The sequence below is a fragment of the Bubalus bubalis genome, chromosome 9, assembly GCF_019923935.1.
Source record: "Bubalus bubalis isolate 160015118507 breed Murrah chromosome 9, NDDB_SH_1, whole genome shotgun sequence".
NCBI classification, from domain to species: domain Eukaryota; kingdom Metazoa; phylum Chordata; class Mammalia; order Artiodactyla; family Bovidae; genus Bubalus; species Bubalus bubalis.
Genome location: NC_059165.1, coordinates 37,916 through 60,600, shown reverse-complemented (window position 1 = coordinate 60,600; position 22,685 = coordinate 37,916). Strand labels below are relative to the sequence as shown.

At 40.0% G+C, this 22,685-nt stretch overlaps 1 protein-coding gene across 9 annotated transcripts in view; it reads right to left on the bottom strand.

Moving 5' to 3' along the window:
* STARD4 (StAR related lipid transfer domain containing 4) overlaps positions 1-22,240 on the bottom strand; it is a 32,470-nt gene extending 10,230 nt beyond the window's left edge. For 4 of the 9 annotated variants that reach the window (XM_044947225.1, XM_044947226.1, XR_006553116.1 and 1 more), the window contains exons 1-7: positions 22,110-22,240; positions 14,953-15,078; positions 12,692-12,805; positions 11,682-11,731; positions 6,913-7,039; positions 5,892-6,006; positions 4,834-5,006 (exon numbers count right to left, since the gene is read on the bottom strand). In XM_044947225.1, coding sequence (XP_044803160.1) covers positions 4,834-5,006; positions 5,892-6,006; positions 6,913-7,039; positions 11,682-11,731; positions 12,692-12,796 — 570 coding nt within the window. In that variant the 5' untranslated portion in view covers positions 12,797-12,805; positions 14,953-15,078; positions 22,110-22,240. Of the gene's footprint in view, positions 1-437; positions 5,007-5,166; positions 5,256-5,891; positions 6,007-6,912; positions 7,040-11,681; positions 11,732-12,691; positions 12,818-14,952; positions 15,079-15,169; positions 16,417-20,238; positions 20,247-22,109 lie in introns of those variants that run through there. The other 5 variants (XM_044947227.1, XM_006055088.3, XM_025292140.2 and 2 more) reach the window with 5 other exon arrangements.
* Between the last annotated feature and the right edge of the window lie 445 nt (positions 22,241-22,685).

Below are 22,685 nucleotides of genomic sequence, written 5' to 3'. Positions count from 1 at the left end.
TAGACTGCCATGGAATTCCTGACTCTTTGTTTAAACTACTTAATAGTCATATTTTCTACTGCATATTTCTCACAGCATTTGTAACTACTTTCTTACAATACAGATCAATAGTTCCTTTGTAGTCACTTCCAGCTTTTTTCAACTCCAAATGAAATCATCACAACTGCTAATCAAGTTAATACAATTATTTAAAAATGTGTACAATAAGCCTTACCTATATGTTACTGTAGTAACAGCAGAATATATCACCATCCTTGCTATATAACAGCAAATCAAAATTCAGCAGCATTGTGACTTATATGACATTGGCAGGGTTAACATGTGCATTATTAATCTTAATTTACCTGCTGTTAATTTTCTTTTATAAGAATTCAAGAAGCTAAATTAATACTTTAAATTCAAATAAGGTTAAAGGAACTAAGTATCAACAATCAATATAAGAGTGTGCAGAAATTTTATTGATATATTTCATAGAAATTTAATAAATTACATTTTATTATATTAATACATGCTTATTAGTTTAACAAAGGTTCCAGTTTTATATATTGGCTCATAAAAGAAATACAAACTTCTTAAAAATAAAATCTATATATGGTATACAACTTTTATTTAATTCCAAGGAATGAATTTTTATTTAACCATACATGTAAAATCTTTGGAAACAACAATATATTATTTCAATTTCCTGTGCTCTGGGATTAATCTAATGTTTCTTCTAAGCTCAGATCCTACCATCCACTCCTTCTGAAAGTTGAAGAAGAAAGGTATGGGCGACAGACTGGACAAGTAACACAGGGTCTAAGTCAAGTCTCCTTGCTTCCCTGGGTTCTGTTAATTTATGCATAGGGTTGTGATATCCACAGTATAAACTGGATTTTAAGAACTGATTCAAATGATGCTAGTGTGTCCTTAAAAGTAAACAGGTAAAGCTTTTATCTACATCAAAGGGAATTACTCATATGTAAAAGCCAACAGACATTAGGAGTCTACATTGTGCAATGTTTCCTGCCTTCTCCAGAGGCAAAAACCTCAAGTACAGAGCTTTTAGCTTGAGATGTTAATTTAATTCAACCTGAGTGATGATAAAATGTTCTTCAGTTAGGAAGGAAAAAGAAAGGAGGAGAGAAAAGAAAGGCATTTTTTTATTGGGAGATATTTTTACACATAGAAATCTACAGTTTCAAATATATCCAACCTCAGTGAACAACAAAATGAAGAGAATTTTAACGTGAACAATCTGTCTTTAACAGCTAGCAGTTTATATTACTCATAACTGCAGAACACTAAATTCTCCTAATTATTATTGCTGAGTATTCTGTTAAACTTCAAGGATTAATCAAAGATTAACATGCAAAAGATAATCAAAGATTCATGTGAAAGTATCACTTATGATAAATTATCTTCTTGTATGAAACTAACTTTCTAAAAAAATAGGTATGTACTGAAAACAGTACTATGCCAAATATCTCCTACATACACGTGTTTCTAATACAAACTAGCTATAAGCTAGAGAAAATAATCAATCATATTACCACAAGGCAGATTATATTCTTTCATTCCATCAACAGTCCTATGAAAAGTTTGTTATCTTTAAAGGGAAATATTTTGGGCTATCATTTTTATTTTATTGACAATTGATATTTATTTCTAACTGATTTATTTCTAATGTTAAGAAGTTCACACTTCTTAGGGCACACTAAAAGCAAGCACTGAAGGCTTCAGAGACCAGAAAAGATTTTGTACTTAAGAGAGTGATTCTAGGAAATTCTCTACAACACCTTATAGAAAGACAAATTAATATGTAGATTAATACAAAACTGTGCATTATTAAGTTATTAAAATTAACTTGAAACGTGGCTAGCCCAAATTAGTAAAATATACACCAGAAATAAAAAAATTAGTACAAAAGAATGCAAGCTATCTTAAAAGATTTTTATAAATTACATGTTGAAATGATATTTTGGATATGCTGAGTGAAATGAACTATACTATTAAAATTAACTTCCACTGATTCTTTAATTTTTTAATGTGGCCGCTAGAAAAATTTAAATGACATCTACAATTACGGCTCACATTATTTTTCTATTCTACTGCACTGCTACAGAAACATCAAATTCTATTACATGTGTTAATATTAATCCCAACCCACATTGTTAAATTTCATATCATTGTGGTATTTGACATAACACATGTAACCTATTATCACAAGGCTCTTGAGCTTAGAACCAAATACACCTCTACTCTTGAGTACAAGACCAAACAAAACCTGCTCTTTTTCATCATCTGTATACTAAACAACTGTGCTAAACTTTGTTTATATATGATTCAACCAAGAGGTAAGAGATCTTTTGAATGATAGAAATGTTCTAAAACTGGACTGTGGTAATAGCTACACATCTAGAAGTGCCATCCAGAAGCTGTATGTAAATTGCAGGTAATTCAAATATGATCCTTCAATCCATCAGATGGCTCAAAACTGTGAATGAATTTTTCCATGAGGGTCCTGTTACCTGCAAGGATCCTCATTCAAGAGTAGATTATGGAATCACTAGTTGGAGGTTTAAGTTATAAAAACCAAGAGAACACGGAGTAGCTTAGAGTGGACAGTTTATTTGCCTTTAGCAGTACCCAGCTTAGGCAATAATAGCCCTTATAGTAATATACATCTTGTTGCAACCTTACCCAATCTGGGCACCCTATAATTGGACACCTGCTGGTATTTTGCCATGCTAGACAGAACACTGGAGTATAAGGAACCTCCTACTCTACATTATTAAAACCAAATAAAAGACAATAGATTAAGTCAAAATTAACATTTAACAATTTCTAAGGGAAGCTGAAAGTTAAACTCCTCAGTTCTCTTTCCTTATTGCAAGAAAAAGAAGTAGTAGCAGAGGAATTCAACAACTCAAAAATTTGGGTAGTCAATCTGGAAAAACATTGGTGATTAATAAATTTCAAGTTAAGAATATAAGATCATTTTTTGCATTGCTTCTATCAGACCTTGAAACGAATTATTTTTCATCTAAAATTTGTGAGATTATTCACTATGGATATAATGGTACTGCCACCTTTTGTTTTGAACATTATCTCCAATAGCAAAAAAATAAAAATAAATCAGCTCTACTTTTTCTGTTTTCAAATGGATCTGAAGAACTATGAGTTATGCTTTATTTAACACTCAGGAAAACGCAGGAAAGTAACATACAGATCACACCTTCATGCAATTGAACCATAATGTTTTTGTGCTTTTCCTGGTCTAAAGTGAAAGTGCTGTTCAGTCATATCCAACTCTTTGCGACCCTATGGACTGTAGCCCACTAGACTCCTCCGTCCATGGGATTCTCCAGGCAAGAGTACTAGAGTGGGTTGCCATTCCCTTCTCCAGGGGATCTTCCTGACCCAGGGATTGAACCCAGGTCTCCTGCATTTCAGGCAGATTCTTTACTGTCTGAGCCATCAGGGAAGCCCACTTTGAGGTCTATCTAGTAAATATTAATATTATTTCCAGAGCTCACTTTATCCCACATTAACCCAAGAGAAAGAAGAGAAAATGAAACAGTGGGAACAGTAATAATAACACATAACTCACACTGAATACTGAAATGGATTTCAAGATGTGTGCGTATACACAAATATAAATATAAAAATTTGCATAGACACACTGAGTTCCCTCAAGTTTTCAACTTATATGTAAACTAGGTAGACAGTGCAAATGCCAAAAAGCACTTGGAATATTAAAATCATTCAGGAATGTTCATTTAATGTAGCCACAGAACCAAGAGACACATTACAGTCCATTCTAGCTATAAAATGACTCATCCAGGCATTTGTATAAATCTATGAATGCATTTGTTATATTACATCACAATTGTGAATGTGTATGATAATGAGTATGAGTAATTTATGATTTGAATGACACATTTAAAACTCAAACTGGTACAAAACATTCATTGAATCTAACTTTCTAAAAAGATGATTCTCTATTGGTTAGTACTGGATACCACCACCCATTTCACACACCCCAGAATATTGCTCAATCAACGTGGTATCCCAGCACATATCTGGCAGTTTTTTTGCACTCTCTTATTCATGCATAAAGGCTTTTAAGACTCCCAAAATAAAAGCACATAAAGATACAAATATATTTTTAAAGATATCTACAAAATACTGTTATCTAGGTATCAAAACTGATTGCATTAGGATACCTATTCTTCTTTCTGATATTTTCAATATTTAAAGTCATTCAAGTCAACAGTGAAGTTCATCTTTAGGAATAGAGAAAAGTAGTTTTTCTTTAGTTCAAGATATTGTTAAACTCATAGAGCATACATATAGTAAAACATTAATATACAACTTCCTCCAAAGTTAAAACTTTTACAGAATGTTTATAAAGCTCTAAAACAGGTGATTTTAACCTACCAGCAAGAAGCTTGGCTTTCTCTAATTTCTAAGCAGCCAAAATATTCCTACTGAGGCACGATTCAATTTCTTGAGAGTTTATGTCAAAGACCTATATCTACTTCTTGGTGAATTTCTGTCATCCTCTCCATTCCTAGACACACTACCATTCCAAACAATGTGCAAATAACTGTTTAGGAAAACTGAGATGTTCACGCTAGCTAGCTATTTACTTTCTGAATAAAATAAACCAAAAACATCTCAAAATTTTCTACAGGCTATGCAGAAGAGAGGGAAGGATGATTTTTTATAAGCCATGCAGCTAAGAGATGGAGTGGATTCAGAGAATATACTACTACTGTAAGTTTAAGCAAATTATGCCTTTTGTAAGGCTTTTTGTAAATCACCATAGAAGTTGATTAAAGTGCTTGCCATAGCTGTATCTACTGCAGACTGGGGAATCATTCCACGCAGATCCGTCTGAATATAGCCTGTCAAAAGACTCCGGCTTGGACTCTCTTTAAGAGGAACACAAAACCAACCACAGGGATGGTTATATCCACGAACAAATTCTGATCTCTTTTCACTCCAGTCAAGACTTATCCCTACAAGGCAATTTAAAATAAGATTATTAATAGCAATGACTGACATTAATCTAAAACTCTCATTAAAAGTATTATCAGATTGCTTATTTAAACATTCTTATCCATGTAGATGAAAATTAAGCCCCAAGAGTGACCGTGGAAGAATGAAAAAGATAATTACCAAGTGGAATTCTGACAGAGCCTGGTAGATGTATAATAGGGAAAGTTCTAATCCCTTCAGAGTAAACGGCATGTCATCTTGGTAACTCCCTGGAAAACATGAACCTTCCCGTCGCAGTGGGCCCAGGTACCGAGCATCAAACCTGCGGTGCCACCCTTGCTCCCACAGGCACCGCCACATCCAGCCTGGCTCTGATGACTGAGAGTAAACAGGCAGATGTGTACCTAAAACTGCCAACTCAAATATGCACTGTTCATACAAAAACATTAATTTACCTACAGATATATTTTCAAAAGCATGAGCCTTCTAATAGTATTTTTAATTTTGAAAAAATTACTACACAGATCAAGGACGGAAAAATATTCTAGCACATGCTGAGCATATTTTTTTAGAGTATATGACCAAGAAGCTATCTCTTGAGAGTGACTTAGAAGGAAACCCACTGACAAGACCCCTTTCTTGGAGGCAGTCACGTGACCCATATTTGTTAGCTGTGGGATGAAGGACTATGTAATGGGGAACAAAAACTCATCAGAAAGACTGCAAAAGCCTTCCTGATATTGTTATTTTCATCCCTAAGGTTTAGCATTTGCAAACCAAGCTTATTGATTATAAAACAACCATGAAGGTTGAAAATATATCTTGTGTAGAAAGCAATATCCAGCCTTAGAAAACTCAAAATTTAAAACAAACTGAGAGAAAGTAAGAGGTTTTGAGACATTTACCACAGGATAAAAGCCCTTCTTTATAGCCCACAGTATAGGAGAAGTCAACAAACTCTCTTGGGGAGATTATATTCCAAAGCTGACCCGCAGTTGTATAACGCATCACACAGCAGTTCTGAAAGAGGACAGCAAACAGCTGTTAGTGCTGCAGGAAACACAGAAGCAGACTCACATAAGTTAACCTGTAGTAAAACACTGCTGCTGCTGCTAAGTCACTTCAGTCGTGTCCGACTCTGTGCGACCCCATAGACGGCAGCCCACCAGGCTCCCCTGTCCCTGGGATTCTCCAGGCAAGAACACTGGAGTGGGTTGCCATTTCCTTCTCCAATGCAGTAAAACACTAACACTCACTAAAATGTGTTATAATGATTACTAACAGCATTTCTTATAGTGATTCTGACAGATTTAGAAATCTATTCTGTATCTCACTGTTCTATATGGACATGTGCAGGATATACAATCAAAGTGCAGAGGTAAGTTACCCAGAATCCAAATCTCTCTTTCAAAACAGCACCTCGTATCCTATATGATAAGTGGAAGCAGGCAGTGTAGACTGTAGATGTGTAAGATAAAATCCACAAGTACTTTGATTAAAACATGGCAAGAAATGAATTAATAAAACAGAAAAAGCCACTTTGGTTACCTACTTCTTAATACCAAAGGTGGCATTTTTTTCTTTGATCTTAGCTTAATATTAATGGAAAACCTACATACTATTACCAAGAAAACTGAATATGATGGTGGTATTTTCAGAATTTTAGATTTCAGAACCTCAAAGTTTTACAATCAAAGACATAATTTTCTCAAGCAGAAAGGATAAAGCTACTGCAAAAAACAAACTCAGTTCTAACACTCATTAGAGATCTTTGCCATGACTACTTAGTCTCAAAGCAATGAATATAATAGTGGATGCAAGTGTGTATACACATTCACATGCACTTGAGCACTCGCACACACACAGTCTCACACACGACACACACAGACACACACACAGTCCGAAGTAACGTTTCAAAACAAATACCTCTTCAAAGTGCTCCAAAATATCCAAAGAGGTCATCAAGCTGTCCCAATCCAAGCGACAGGGACCTGGGCGTATATGGTCTATTACACTATTGACAGCATCGCCTATCACACCTTGGGCTTTGAAGCTGGAGAAAAATATTCAAGTCAAATGCTACTGGAATGAAAAATTTCAGTATGCTCTCAGAGTTCACAGTTCACTTCAAAAAAAGTAAAATTTAGTGAAGATTTTTTGAAAAGAGTAAATCCTTACAACTTGTCTGATAAATAGGTTCTATCAATTATTCCATCAGAATGTATTCTAAAGATCTAATAGGAGATCTGAAGGCTATCTTCTGCATTATGAACATAGTAAGTACCTTCATGTTATGGTGTAGCCAAGAACAGTCTGCAGAACACCGTAATGCTCCATTACTTTCTATGCTGTTCTTTTCTCAGATATGCTCTAACATGGTATTAGTATATCCATGTTTTAGCCTGACTTTCAAAAACTTTTTATTAGGAATGGAAAAATAGGTCACCCAGGAATAGAACACCCAGGACTGACTCATGAATAATAGCAGAACTTAACATATTTCAAAGGTGACAGTCCGTATCAGTAGGAAAAAGATGTACTATTTCATAAATGGTATATGGATCCAATAGTTATCCTAATAGAGAAAATAAATCTGAATTCTTGCTTCATATCAGTCAAGACAATTCCAGATAGACTAAATACCACTATATAAAAGGTAAAATTTTTAAACTTTGAGAAAATTATGTAAGTTACTATCTTTGTAACCTCAGGATACAGGAAGATTATTTGAATACATAAAACAGAAATAACACAAGATGATTAAAATTAAAAACTTGCATACTACAAATAACAAAATAAGTAATTTCTTTAAAAACTAGTCACAGACTGGAAGAATATAAGTGTAACACATATGTACTTAGATGCTGCTTCTTAGTTGCTCATGGAGAAGGAAATGGCAATCCGCTCCAGTGTTCTTGCCTGGAGAATCCCAGGGACAGGGGAGCCTGGTGGGCTGCCGTCTATGGGGTCGCACAGAGTCGGACACGACTGAAGCAACTTAGCAGCAGCGGTTGCTCAGCTGTGTCCAACTCTTTGTGACCCTACGGACTGTAGCCTGCCAGGCGTCTCTGTCCATGGGATTATCCAGGCAAGAATACTGGACTGAATTGCCATTTCCTTCTCCAGGGGATATTCCCGACCCAGGGATCAAACGTGGGTCTCCTGCGTTGCAGACAGATTCTTTACCGTCTGAACCACCAGGGAAGCCATAACAGGTGGTGCTAGTGGTAAAGAGCCTGCCACCCAGTGCAGGAGACTTTAGAGATGAAGGTTTGATCCCCGGGTCAGAAAGATCCCCCAGAGCAGGGCAGCAACCCATTCCAGTATTCTTGCCAGGAGAACCCCATGGACTGAGGAGACTAATGGGCTATAGTCCATAAGGTTGCAAAGAGCTGGACATGACTGAATTGACTTAGCACAGCACAGCACATACTTATTATAGAAGATATATGATTCAGTTCAGTTCAGTTGCTCGGTCATGTCCGACTCTTTGTGACCCCATGGATGCAGCACACCAGGCCTCTCTGTCCATCACCAACTCCCAGAGTTTACTCAAACTCATGTCCATTGAGTCAGTGATGCCATCCAACCATCTCATCCTCTGTCATCCCCTTCTCCTCCCGCCTTCAATCTTTTCCCGGAATCAGGGTCTTTTCCAATGAGTCAGTTCTTCGCATCAGGTGGCCAAAGTATTGGAGTTTCAGCATCATTCCTTCCAATGAATATCCAGGGCTGATCTCCTTCAGAATGGACTGGTTGGATCTCCTTGCAGTCCAAGGGACTCTCAAGAGTCTTCTCCAATACCACAGTTCAAAAGCATCAATTCTTCGGCACTCAGCATTCTTTATAGCTCAACTCTCACATCTATACATGACTACTGGAAAAACCATAGCCTTGACTAGACAACCTTTGTTGGAACCATTGTTCAAAGAACGAGATAAAGACAATCCAAAGAAAAGATGGACAAAGGACAAGAGTGACCTGAAAGATCAATAAACCTAGAAAAGATGCTCAATATCACTCATAGTTAAATAATTACTAGCCAAGATACCATCCTGCCAGAGATTAAGAAATTAATAACAAGTGTAGAATGGAAGAAAATGCCATCTCTCAAAGTGCTATCACTACTTTACAGAACAGTTTGACAACAGGTACGTACCCAAGAAAATGATACACAGGCGCAGGAGGAGACGTGTACCAAGAAGCATACTATAGAGAAGAATTGACAACAACCTAAAAATTTATCTGTAGGCAAATTTGCAAACACAGATGAACACACTGTGGTACATGAATATAGAACTAAAGTACAGATCAGCATGTAGCAGCATGGGCAAACTGAAACAGGATTGAACAGAAACAATTAAAACATATTACTAAAAGAAACACACACATATATATGGCCCAAGCATGAAACACAAATACTACAACTTCAAGACAGTAGTTACCTGTGAGAAAGAAAGGAAAAAGAGACAGACTGGCTCTAACTAGCACTGTTTTTGCGGGTCTTTTTTCTCTTTTTTAAGCATCTGAAGCTTTTTATCAGTTTGCAAATATCTCAAGCTCAAGCTTATATTATCCTCAGTCCTAAATCTGCTCTTTGGCCTAGGTTCTATAACTTGGGATGGGGGTAGAGGGTAGGGGTGGGTAATACAAATTAATTCAGGCACCCAAATTAGAAATCTGGGTTTCAACTTCAACACTTCTTTTTCTCTTAACCCCATTCCAACAGTCAGAACTAGAAAGTCACCATGTTTTATCGAGATGACTTTCTACACATTAAGTGCACAGAACAACATGTGCGTTTCGACAGACGTTAGTTATCATCACCACTGCATCATTACGCCATCATCACCATCAAATCTCTTTCAAGTCCATTTGTCCTTTTCAGCTCCCCTGCTGTGTCCTTACTTTGGGAACTCTGTGTCCAACTCAATACTGCATCAGATTCTAGCTCTTCTGATCATATAACTCTAAGAATCTGAAAAAAGCCACAGATATCTTCCCAGGAATATACATTGTCAGAAAACTTTGTATACAATCATAGGGACACTTTAAGAAGCCAGCCGTGGTCTCCCAGGATACAAGCTCTTCTCTAAACTTTCTACGCTCATATCTGTCTCTCACAACTGTTACCATAATAAATACAAAATCCCTTGAGGACCTGGGAGGGTTGGGTTGAGCAGAGGATAAATACAAAACCGAAATCCTTGGTTTAAGAATTCAAAAGTCCTTCAGACGTGCTCTCCTCATTCCCATACTTTATGTTCCAACTATATAAACACAACTTGAATTTCTGTAAAAAAAAGTCAGTCGCTCAGTCGTGTTCGACTCTTTGTGACCCTTGGACTGTAACCCACCAGGCTCCTCTGTCCATGGAGTTCTCCAGTCAAGAATACAGGAGTGGGTTGCCATTCTCCTCTCCAGGGGATCTTCCTGACCCAGGGATCGAACCCATGTCTCCTGCATTGCAGGCAGATTCTGTACTGTCTGAGACAACAAGGAAGCCTAAATTCTGTAAACAAACTGTCTCAGTGTTTCCCATCTACCTGGAAGCCATCTGTGTTAATGTGATTGAGTGCAGTTCTCTCTGCCTCATTCCCTAAGAAACACCTGTCTGTTCTTTCTGGCTCAGCCCAGGTATCAGCTCTTCTGTGAGTTTTTATCACTGAGCACAGTGCCCCCAGCCACTTTTAAACTTTTTCAGCCCCTGCGGGGAGTTACTGATCTAAAGGGTTAACTTCCACACTTGCTTACAGTGTTTAATCCAACTCTCGTGTCCCTGTCCTTCCCATAAATACTGCACAACTTACCTTTCTGGAAATGCCATCTTTGGTAATACACTTCAAAACATTCTGTATGTAGAAACTGTGGTCAATAGTTTCATTCTAAAAAGTGCCAAGCCCCCAGAATATGAATATCCCACTCCAATTACACAAGGCACCTATCTGCACTAGCTTTAAAAAACAATATATATTTTTTTACTGGTTAAAGACATAATTCGTACTCTATTATATGCCAAAAATAAATAAACAAAAATCACACATAAAACTGCCATCTAGAGGTATATACTTTTGTGTTAAATAAAAACATTTTAATATAAAAATATAGTTTGTCAACCTATGACTGTGCTACATACAGCTTAGTACTCTGCTGTATTCATTTTTCATTACATCTTTAACATTTCTTATGTTTTTAAATAACATCTGAAAGTATGGTTTCTAAAGATTGTAAAATAGCACATTTTATAATCTAATCATTCCTTAACTATTGATTATTCAGGCTGTTTATAATTTTTAATGTTTTAAGTAATGTGACAGAAGAGACAAATACTTAAATAATTATTAATTTCCAATTATTTCTTCAATACAAATTCTTAGAACAAAATATGCTACAGTACTGAATAAATGCAGAAAGAATATTACAAGTATTTTATATACCACAGTAAGAAATTAAGATTTTATCAGCTATACCATCATTTACGATTCCCAAAACAATCAACTCTATTCACCAGGGACACAGACATTTTAAAAGCTTTGAATGCATAATATGATTTTCTTCTCACAAAGTTTAAAATCTTAAAAGCAAAAGCCAAACTTTATTGGCAATGATCATTTAGCAATCATGAGTATATGTGTATATACAGTTGAAGTTTAGCAGTATCTTAAGAGCTATGTAAAACTATAAGAATTACTTACAGATATCCATTAAATTCTTCTGAAGGTTTCCTCCAAATTGTTACATCTTTCTATAAAAATAAAAACAGTGTATAGTGATAAAATTACATAGGTGGCAACCTGGATATAAAACTGACAATTTCATAAAGTCCACAGCATTAGCTTTGCATGAAAATAAAACATAAGTAAACATTCAAAGAAGTACATACAAGTCACTCATACCATCATATAATTCATATCTGAATTTTTTCTGTATCCTAAAGTACCACACATCTTACTTAAATTACAGACCCCTAGAAAAAGGTTTTTCAGTAGCTTAAAGACACCCAAACACTAAGATCTGGTGATGGCACGCTCACTGGCCATTATTTGCATTATTACAATCTTATCTATTTATCATTACTGAAGAATTTAATCTAAGATAATAGAAATGTCAAATATTTAATTCTGAATTTGCTCATCCATCTTTTCAAAATTAAGCAATCTGCATCTGTGATGACAGGACTGCCCTGAATCAGCCCCGGCATTTTTTTCCAGATCATCTCGTAAGAAATTCTGAATATCAGAATAGTTACAGCACTGAAATGGAAGAGTCCTGGTTTCTAGGGTTGGCTCTGTCAACACTCTACTATGCGACAGTTTGGGTAAGTCATACTGGTGAAAAAAAGAATACTAATGGACCATCCTCACAGGCTTGTTAAAATATCTGAAATGATTTCAAACTATCAATTACTATGCTTTCCTGTCTTAAATCGACGATGACATGTTTTATTTATTGACCTGAGAGGCTGCTCTTTACAATCTGGTTGCCATGAGTCTGTTCTTGTGTCCATTATCTGAAGAGCTAAGGACAGCAGTGCGGGATTGCTGCTCCTCCTCTGTGACCTATGAAACCACCAGCTTTACTGACCCATTCATCTATCCTGCACAGTCATCTAAAGTGTGGTCTATATTTTTCTGTACCATTTTCAAAGTCATCCACCAGCTCATTAGAAGACAGACCCCAAACACAAATAATTTAATTAATTTACCGTCTTCTTAGCAACTCGCCACTTTTCATCTTCAAGGTTGTGGTACTGGATAAGAGTGTTTTTAAGTCTAGTCGCCAAAACAGCTGTATCAGGCAGGGCTTCCATTTGTTTTTCCTGTTACAGAGACTAAGATTATCATCAGCAAATACCAGAGTTAGATCCAGCAGATGAAGGGGCGAGGTCTCAAATCTGACATCATAAAAAAAATCCTCCGGGAGCTGTAGAGACACCTACACATGGACCCCACCCCAAGTCAGTAATCAGAATCCCTGCGCATGGCTCCTTCCTCAAAGATTCCAGGATGTGGAACACAAAGGGATAAGAATCATATTATCTTGTGTTATTAAAATCCTCATATAAAAAAGAAGATATGATCCTATTTCCTTTTCTAATAGAATTGAACCAAAAGGAATAAATTAAAAAACTAAAGTAACTTAAAAAACAAAAACAAAAAAAACTGCTCTTTCCAAAACACAAAAATAACATACAAGGTATAAACTCTTTTAAAAGTCCTTAGAGTTTTAGCAACTGAAAATTTTCATTTTACCATCCAACAGATATAGCATTCATTCTAGCAAATAAATGACAAACGCAAATGGAAACACCTTACATCTTTTAAGGATAGGGCTGGGGGAGGCGGGGAGATAGGGCTAGAGACCTCCAAAGAATTTCAAAAGTCTCAAGAATTCTACTGACTTCAATATTTTATTTGATGAAGTGTCACACGATTCAGTGAGGTATCTGTGTAACAAAAGAGGTGATTTGAAGACCTTTGAGCTACCAATACAGCATAAATAAGTGGTTTATAGTTTTAAGGCAATAATTTAACTATATAAAGAGGAATGTTTAATAGTTGCAAAGAAAAGTTATCATTCAGCAATACTTTGAAAGGGAAATGATAACTAAACTTGAAAGAAAATAATGAGGGATTCTATAATGTAATCATTGTAGAACATTGCTACAGATTCTCTGATGAGTCTGTGACACTGCATGGCTTCTGCAGCTAGCTTAAAGAAGTCCATGCAGTCTCTGGATGTCTCTGAGAATGATCACCCCAGGAGCCTCTGATAAACAAGCAAGCACACAAGGAATGCAGTTACCCTGAGGCTGCTGTGTGCCAAGGCCCAAGTGGAAAGAAGAGGAAGGGAGGGAAAAGACAGACAGACACACACACGAAGGGAAAAACGGATACACACACACACACACACACACACACACACACACACACACACAAACACAGATCCAAAGTCCCAGCTCCAAAAGCCTATTTACAGCTTCATGCCTAATGGGCATCTCTTCATTCTCCAGGCTTCCTTCAATCTGCCTCAGTCTTACATGTCTTAATAATTTTACTAATAAAATGATAATTGAGCCAGCTGCTCAAGATTAAAAGCCTTAGAATCACCCCCATAGATACCAGGAGGTTCACCACACACCACTGCCTTCAGTGCTCCTCTCCTACTGGTTTTCTTCCTGTCCAGCTCGTCACTGACTCTAGGCCTTTGTACTTGCCATTACTTCTCTGCCTGGATTACTAGATCCCAAATCTGAGCGTGACTAGTAACAGCCTGTAGTAACAATTTCAGTTTAAACCTCCTATCCTTAACACAACATTCCCCAAATCACTATAATACCCTTCTTTTATTTTCTGCATAGTGTATCACTATGTGAAACTAACTTGTTTACTTACTGATATACTATATTCTGGGTTTCCCAGGTGGCTCAGTGGTAAACAATCCACCTGCCAATGCAGGAGACACAAGAGACCTGAGTTCGATCTCTGTGTCAGGAAGATCCCCTGGAGAAGAAAATGGCAACCCACTCTAATATTCTTGCCTGGGAAATCCCACAGACAGAGGAGCCTGGCAGTTTACAGTCCACGGGGTCATAAAGAATCAGACACGACTAAACACACACACATTATACTCTACTCTTTGACTACCATGTCCCTTACTAATAGAGGGGTGGGCCCATGTCTGCTGTTTAACTACTATATCCCCACCAAATAGAACATTGTCTGAAACACAGCAGGCCCTTAATATTTATTGAAGTGTATTTGCTTCAGAACATGAATTAACTTCTCTCCTTTTGGTGCCATGGTACTCTCCAGTAAAAGGCTAAGGAAGAAAATGCTTTGGAGAAACTGTCCATTTACAAATCACGAAGTTACTGCAAGAAAAGATCTAAATGGAGTATCAAGGCTCACACCTCTGTGGGAATAAGGATGCAGTTCTCACCACGGGTGCACACATCAGAATTACCTTGCTATAATTTGCAGTAGTTGTTGATGTTGACAAAGACTCTCTCCTTGGTCAGGCTCCTCTGAGTCCTCTTCGCGATGAGGCCTAGCCCTTGGGAAGCTGGTGGCTTAGCAGTAAAGAATCCACCTGCAATGCAGATGTAAGAGATGCGGGTTTGATCCCTGGGTCAGGAAGATTCCCCTGGAGGAGGGCATGGCAACCCCTCCAGTCTTCTTACCTGGAGAATCCCATGGACTGAGAAGCCTGGCGGACTACAGTCCGCAGGTTCGCAAAGGGTCGGACACGACTGGGCAGCACACATGCCAGCTCCTGGGCTTGGCCTTGGACCCCATAGTCCAGTTTCCGCAAGAGTCCTGCTGAGTCAGTTTAACGAAATCCCCTACCCTCAAACTTCCTTATCCCACTTTCAATCTTATCACCCTAGCCTGCCTTTAGCAAGAACCCTGCCAAGTTGCTTTAGGGCAATACCCCTTAGTAATTTTTCATTCACTGACACCTACCTTGCTCCCTAGCTGTCCACCCCCATTCGCCCTGCTGTATTCAGAACGAAGCCTAGTCTATCCCAAGGTCTCTCTTCCACGACTGCAACAGTCACTGAGTAAGACTTGCCTTTACACTCTAATGTGTGTTTGCCTCTGGTTTTCTGTGACACTGATTTTGGATATTAGATTTCATGGACCTCAGCCAGATAGTCTGATTCAGTGGGTCTGTTCTGGAACAGGCCCCAGAAAACTAGGTCCTTTAAAAAGCCTCACTGATCATTCTGTTATGCAGTCAGGAGTGACAACCACTAATCTGAAAACTAAAGTGACAAAAATAAGTCAGTGCTATAGGTAATATTTAAACAGCACAAACCAGAGCATAAAAGCCATTAAACATGATAAAACATGAAAATGATACAGAAGTTCAGGAAAGGAAAAAAAACTTCTTCTCTATTCTCTGATGATCTATCCTGAGATCTGCAAACTAAACTGACAAAAGATAAACAGAAAAAAACGCAAACAAAATGTACTTGATGACAATATTTAATTTCTATGTGCAAAGAGAAGCAATTACATGTGGAGTTTATACACCATTTTAAAAAAGGGTGATAAACTGCAGAAAAATGACAAGACAACGGAAAGGGGGTTTGAGCTTCTAGGGGTGGTAAATTATGCCAATATAAATATATGAGGAAGACTAATAAAAGATAAAGGCTATTTTAGTAAAGTTTGACTGTGTAGACCATCTCAGTGCAAATTTCTGTCGCCAATGATAGCAGTTATTCTCCTGGTACAGCAGAGAAGTCAGTCCTTCACAAAAGGAAATTTATGTCCTACTTTTAGGCAGATAGTGGAAGGAAAAATAGTTCTTTCTGCTTTTGCTGCTTCTTAATTGTCTTCAGCTCAAAGTAACCTCTTTTCTGAAGTAGGATATTTTGGGGTGGCATATATCTTCAGAGGGCTTCTGTGGTGGCTAAATGGGTAAAGAATCTGCCCAAAATGCGGGAGACCTGGGTTTGATCCCTGGGTTGGGAAGATCCCCTGGAGGAGGGAATAGCAACCCACTCCAGTATTCTTGCCTGGAGAATCTCATGGACGGAGGAGCCTGGCGGGCTACAGTCCATGGGGTCTCAAAGAGTCGGACACAACTGAGCGACTAAGCACAGCACATCCCTTCAGAAATGTGGAAAAGTATATAGAGAAAATTCAATAATACAAAACTTAGGACCTATGAAAGTGTGCAAAATATTTAATAATTATAGATCCTAACCACAGACTAAAAGTGGATGAGCTGATTCAAAAAGTCTGTGAGTCAAGAATAGATCCTCTTTCCACTCAAGACACTGCTAACTTGACAGCCAGTACAATGACCTTATTAAAGCATATGTTATAAACAAACACAAGTTCTTTAGAGGACTTAAAAGGAAATTTAACTTATCTATTACTGGGATCATGCTGATTAAACAATATTCTTTAAATCTAAGGGTCACCTACCAGATTTCTGTGTCGGGCAGATAAAAGTATTTTCAAAACTCTTTGATAGAAATCAAAGGTGAAGTGGAAAGCTACTGTTAGCATAAACCATACGGTATTTATGCAAATCTAGCACACAAAAAATAAGCAATAAAAAACTACCTATAAAGATGAGAATCTGAATTTTTACGGTGGTTACGTTAGTTATCATTCACTCCTACTGGATAATATAAAGTTCACATTCCTTAATGTGTCTTATGGGTCCGTTTCCAAGCCCACTGTCTAATTTCTACTCTTCTCTCCTGGACACCCCCTTAAGACTACATCAGCTCCCCCTCAATGTGAAAAACTCCTGATAACGGGCCTCTTTAGGTGTGGTGGAGTAGGAGGTAGAAAAGGAAGAAAAGAAAGTTTAAGTATAAACTTGGGAAATCTCTCTTCTAGTCTCATGAAGTATTTAACCAGGCAGTTAACTCTTGCATGGATTTTCTTCATCAAGATTAAATCCAAAAGGGAGTAACAGTTACTTTCTAAACTGATCATTTGTGTGTGGACAGGCAATACAGAGCATCTCTCATGGACCAAAGTGGGGTGGGGGTGGGGGAACAACATTGGGCTTATCAAGGTCTTGAGGCTTTCCTAACACAAGAGGACATTCACATTAATTGAAAAGAAAAACCACAATATGCCCTATTCCAATCTATGCCTGTGGAGAATGTCACGAAATGTTTTGAATACCATTCTGAATTCCCTCTTACTAACCTTGCTGCTACTGCTGCTAAGTCACTTCAGTCGTGTCCGACTTTGTGAGACCCCATAGACGGCAGCCCACCAGGCTCCCCCGTCGCTGGGATTCTCCAGGCAAGAAAACTGGAGGGGGTTGCCATTTCCTTCTCCAATGCATGAAAGTGAAGTCGCTCAGTCATATCCAACTCCTAGCGACCCCATGGACTGCGGCCTACCAGGCTCCTCTGTCCATGGGATTTTCCAGGCAAGAGTACTGGAGTGGGGTGCCATTGCCTTCTCCGACTAACCTAACTTGACCTTATAATAAACTCTCAAACTCCAACTGTTATACATCAGAGAAAACAGGAACTACAACTGCACCAGAATCTAACAGCTCCATATAAAAAGTTATATACTCTTGACAGTTTTATAACCAGTTCAGTTCAATGGCTCAGTCATGTCCGACTCTTTGCGACCCCATGGACTGCAGCATGCCAGGCCTCCCTGTCCATCACCAACTCCTGGAGCTTGCTCAAACTCATGTCCATCAAGTCGGTGATGCCATCCAACCATCTCATCCTCTGGCGTCCTTTTCTCCTCCTGCCCTCAATCTTTCCGAGCATCAGGGTATTTTCCAATGAGTCAGTTCTTCACATCAGGTGGCCAAAGTACTGGAGTTTCAGCTTCAGCCAAGTGCTAAGTAATGTCTGTCTATATTTTTTCCTTCTGTTAGCTGCTGTGGTATCTGACTCTTGTGACCCCATGGACTGTAGCCCACCAGGCTTCTCTGTCAATGGAATTCTCCAGGCAAGAAGACTGGAGTGAGTTGATGCCGGGAGCCGGTGAGAGACATTCCACTCGTGACAAAGGTCATGAGGAAGGAGGCTCGGCATACGCAAAGGCAGGATCGAGCCTCGGGAGTGCCCCCGGATATTCTCGAGCATCTACCCCCAAAAAACCAGAGTCTGCCTACTTTATTGCTTTGTGCTCTCACCTCTGACTTTACTGGGGGCTGTCCCCCACCACCATCTCGCTCTGTCTGTCAAAGAGTTAACTTACAGCTCCAATTAATAAAGTTCCTGGGCAATTAGGAGTGTTTAAATCCAAACCCCTCAGATGGCTCTCTAACTCGCCTGACAAGTTTACCCGGACACCTACAGCTATGCATACGATTGTTTACAGTCTCCCAGCCTCGAGAGGCACGGGAAGCTTAAGATATTCAAATAGCTTAGAGCCTCTCAGAGAGTTAGAAACTGTCAGAATAAAACTAGTAAAAGATTTCATTGATGAGCCAATGCTTGCTGCCAAGTTTCCACATCCCCTGTATTGTATCCTTGAATGTGTATTAATTAATATAGTTGGTATGTAGAAAAAATAAGTAGTGGCCTTGGTGTTAATAACTTTAGACCCTTAAGGTAATAAATTCTTTCCTTTGTAAACCCATTACACATCCGCCCTATAGGAATGTAATTTTATCTTTGAAAGATGGCGTCAAACCTTAAAATAATTACTCTTAGAGAAAATAAGTCTTTGTTGATAAGTCCTTGTCAAGAGTCATAAAATGTTAATAGGCCTTCTGGCCAGAAGATGATGTAAATCACCTAAACCATTTGTATACGATAAATTTGCAGGAAAGAAACCCTGGTTTTTGATAAGCATCAAAGACTGCTGACTTTACATCCCCTATTATCCTCTATGTGTAACTTAAGGTATAAAAACCCCTGTTGAAAATAAAGCTACGGGCCTTGCTCACCAAAGCTTGGTCTCCCCATGTCATTCTTCCCTTTAACTTCCAGCTGAGTGTCCATCTGGAGCGCGGATATCCTCTGCGACCATTTATTTGCCTGGGCTTCTAAGACCTACTCGAGAAAGTGTCTAAGGTGGGGCACCTTCGGCTATTCGAGAGGGCGCCTGCGGCCTCCGTGGTCAGAGCTAACCTGGTGTCACGGGTTATATTGGTTTTCCGCGTAAACCAAGTCACTCAGCTTCTTTTCTCCACTGAATTTTCCTACTGAGCCATCCTCATTCTATTACTTTTTATTATCTCTAATTAACATTTGAATAGGTCGCCTAGCCGTCTCTCCTTCGAATACCCTGGATCAGCCGGGGCTGGACCTCGGCAGGCTGCCATTTCTTACTCCAGGGGATCTTCCCAACCCAGGGATCCAACCCAGGTCTCATGCATTGCAGTCAGAGTCTTTATTACCTGAGCTACCAACCTTTTTGCTCACGTTTTCCATATTTATGTTTTTAAAGTGGTCACTAGTGTAGACAGTGGCTCCCATCATAGAGTGGGCAGCCTTCACAAGTTAAACATTTTCTTGAGGCCTTCTATCAGCATCAGTCTTTGACCAATACAATATCAATTTTTGTCAAACATCAGTGAAATGGCCATAGGTTTCAATTATATATGGAACATAATAAGTGTTAGTTGCTCAGTCGTGCCCGACTCTTTGAGACCCCATAGACTGCAGCCCACCAGGCTTCTCTGTCCATGAGATTTTCCAAGCAAGGATACTGGAGTGGGTTGCCATTTCTTCTCCAGGGGATCTTCCCAACCCAGGGATCGAACCCAGGTCTCCCGCACTGCAGGCATATTCTTTACCAACTGAGCTACAAGGGAAGTCATATATGGAACATAATAAACATTTTAACCTTTAATGAAAAGTGCCATAAAAATCTGTTTGTACTTATGTAGTATGTTAAGTCAGAATTCACTTATTAAAGAAGTTCATATCAGAATTGCTTTACCTTCCATTACCTGATTGATGTGGGTTTCATTTATGTGAACAGCTTAAATTTAACATTCCATAGATTTTCCCCAAGTTGTACAAACCAAGGCCATGTAAATTAAATTATATTTTCTATCTAACATAAAAATTTCAGCATATGCTTAATTTCTGATCAATTCTGAATTAGCAATTTAGTTTTTCCAATTATTCAAGTACAACAGTTTCTCATTTTTGAGACTAGCTGTAGCAAGAATACAACAGGGAAGGAAGCCTCCTGCAATGTGATGGATACACCTCTGATTCAGTGTTCACTTTGGCTTATTTTAGGGGCTTCCCTTGTGGCTCAGCTGGTAAAGAATCCACCTGCAATGCAGGAGACCTGGGTTCCATCCCTGGGTTGGGAAGAAACCCTGGAGAAAGAAAAGGCTACCCACTCCAGTATTCTGGCCTAGAGAATTCCATGACTATACAGTCCATGGGGTCGCAAACAGTCGGAGGTAACTGAGCGACTTTAACTTTCACTTTTCACTTTCATAGCTCAGTTGCTAAAGAATCTACCTGCAAAGCAGGAGATCCGGGTTGGATTCCTGAGTCAGGAAAATCCACTGGAGAAGGGAGAGCCTACCCACTCCAGTATTCTTGGGCTTCCCTTGTGGCTCAGCTGGTAAAGAATCTGCCTGCAATTCAGGAGACCTGGTTTGATCCTGGGTAGGGAAGATCCCTTGGAGAAGGGAAAGGCTTCTCACTCCAGTATTCTGACCTGGAGAATTCCGTGGACTATCCATGTGGTCGCAAAGAGTCGGGGACACGACTGAGCGACTTTCACTTGGTTTATTTTAGGACACAGTTTACAACACCAATGAGACTTGTACAAAACTTAACATTAAACTCTAACAATGTCACAGCTTTGAGTCCAAGTAATATTCAAGCTCCTAATACTCTAATCCTTTATTTAAAAAAAAATGGCTAACATTTATTATTTACTACATGATCAATCTTTCTGGCCACTTTAAACTGTATTCTTTCATTTAGTCCTCATAAATAACCTTTAGAGCCTATCCTACTATTATCTTTATTCTACAGAAAGTACCAATACGGAGATTGTCTCTTGTCCAAGATCACACAGCCAATAAGTGATGGAGCAAGAATTCCCACCCATGACCTCTGCCTTCAGAGATTAAAGGGCTACTTTGTAAAACACTGGAAGCTGATTACAGGCTGGAAGAGTCTCTACGTTAAAAATGTGACATCATGTTGAATTTGCTGTGTTTTGTCTAGGCTCTTGAACCTAAAAAAATGTCAGGTAATCTTTCCTAATTGCAATTTGGGGACAGCAGCACCATTAATTTATTGAGGAATTCCGAATTAATACTTTTAGTACGGAATTTGGAACACAATGAGCACTCGGAAAACACTGCTCCTTAGTGTCTCCGCCGACGCCTGGCGTGAAGGCGCGCACCTTTCGGCGTCCGTGCACTGCCGGGGGCGCGGGAGCGCTGTCCGCCGCAGGGGCGCCCTCAGAGAGCCTCCCTCGGTCCTGGGGCGCTGGCCGCCGCTCCCGCATTTAACACACAAGGTGCCTGTCGGCGCCCGAGCGCCGGGGAGCGGGCGGAGCGGGTGCAAACCCCGGTCCCTCCAGGGCGTCCCCCCCGGACGCAGCCTGCCTTTCCCGAGGCCCCTGCCGGGACAGCCCCAGGAGGACGCCCGGCCGCCCCTCAGCCCCCGCCTCGCCTCCGCCACTCACCTTGGAGCGCTCCTCGGACCAAGACGCGATCAGGCGCCCGTGGTCGACTCGCACCGCTCCCTTCGGCCCCGCCCGCCGAAGCCCCCTCGGCCAATGGGCGCCCGGCGCGGACGGCAGCCACCTATTGGAAGGCCGTACATATTCCGGGGGCGGGCAGAGCCCCGCACCACCCCGCCCCGCCCCCGCTCGCCCCGGCGCTTCCGGGACAGACGCCGGCAGGCCGACGCGCGTCAGCTGGGATTGGCTGGGGGCGGCGGCGCGCGGCCTGCGGGTTGGTGGCCGCGGATGGGCCGACTCCGCGCGGGGTGTGAGGCGGAACCAGCCTGGCCCCCAGCTCCAGACCTGGCCCGGACGGGGCGGCCTGCTTCCGAGCGCCTGAGGGCTGGTTGCGCGTGACCGCTAGTCCGGCAGAGCCGGAGAGCGCAGAGGCCTGAGAGGTCTCTGAGGGCCGGGTGGCTGCTCGGGCCCGAGTCAGAGACAGACGGAATACGCGCGGGCGGAAAGCGTGGGGGCTCTCGGCCCCCAGGACTCATCACCGCCGCCGTGCGAGCGCATCCTTCTCAGTTCGGGCTTCGG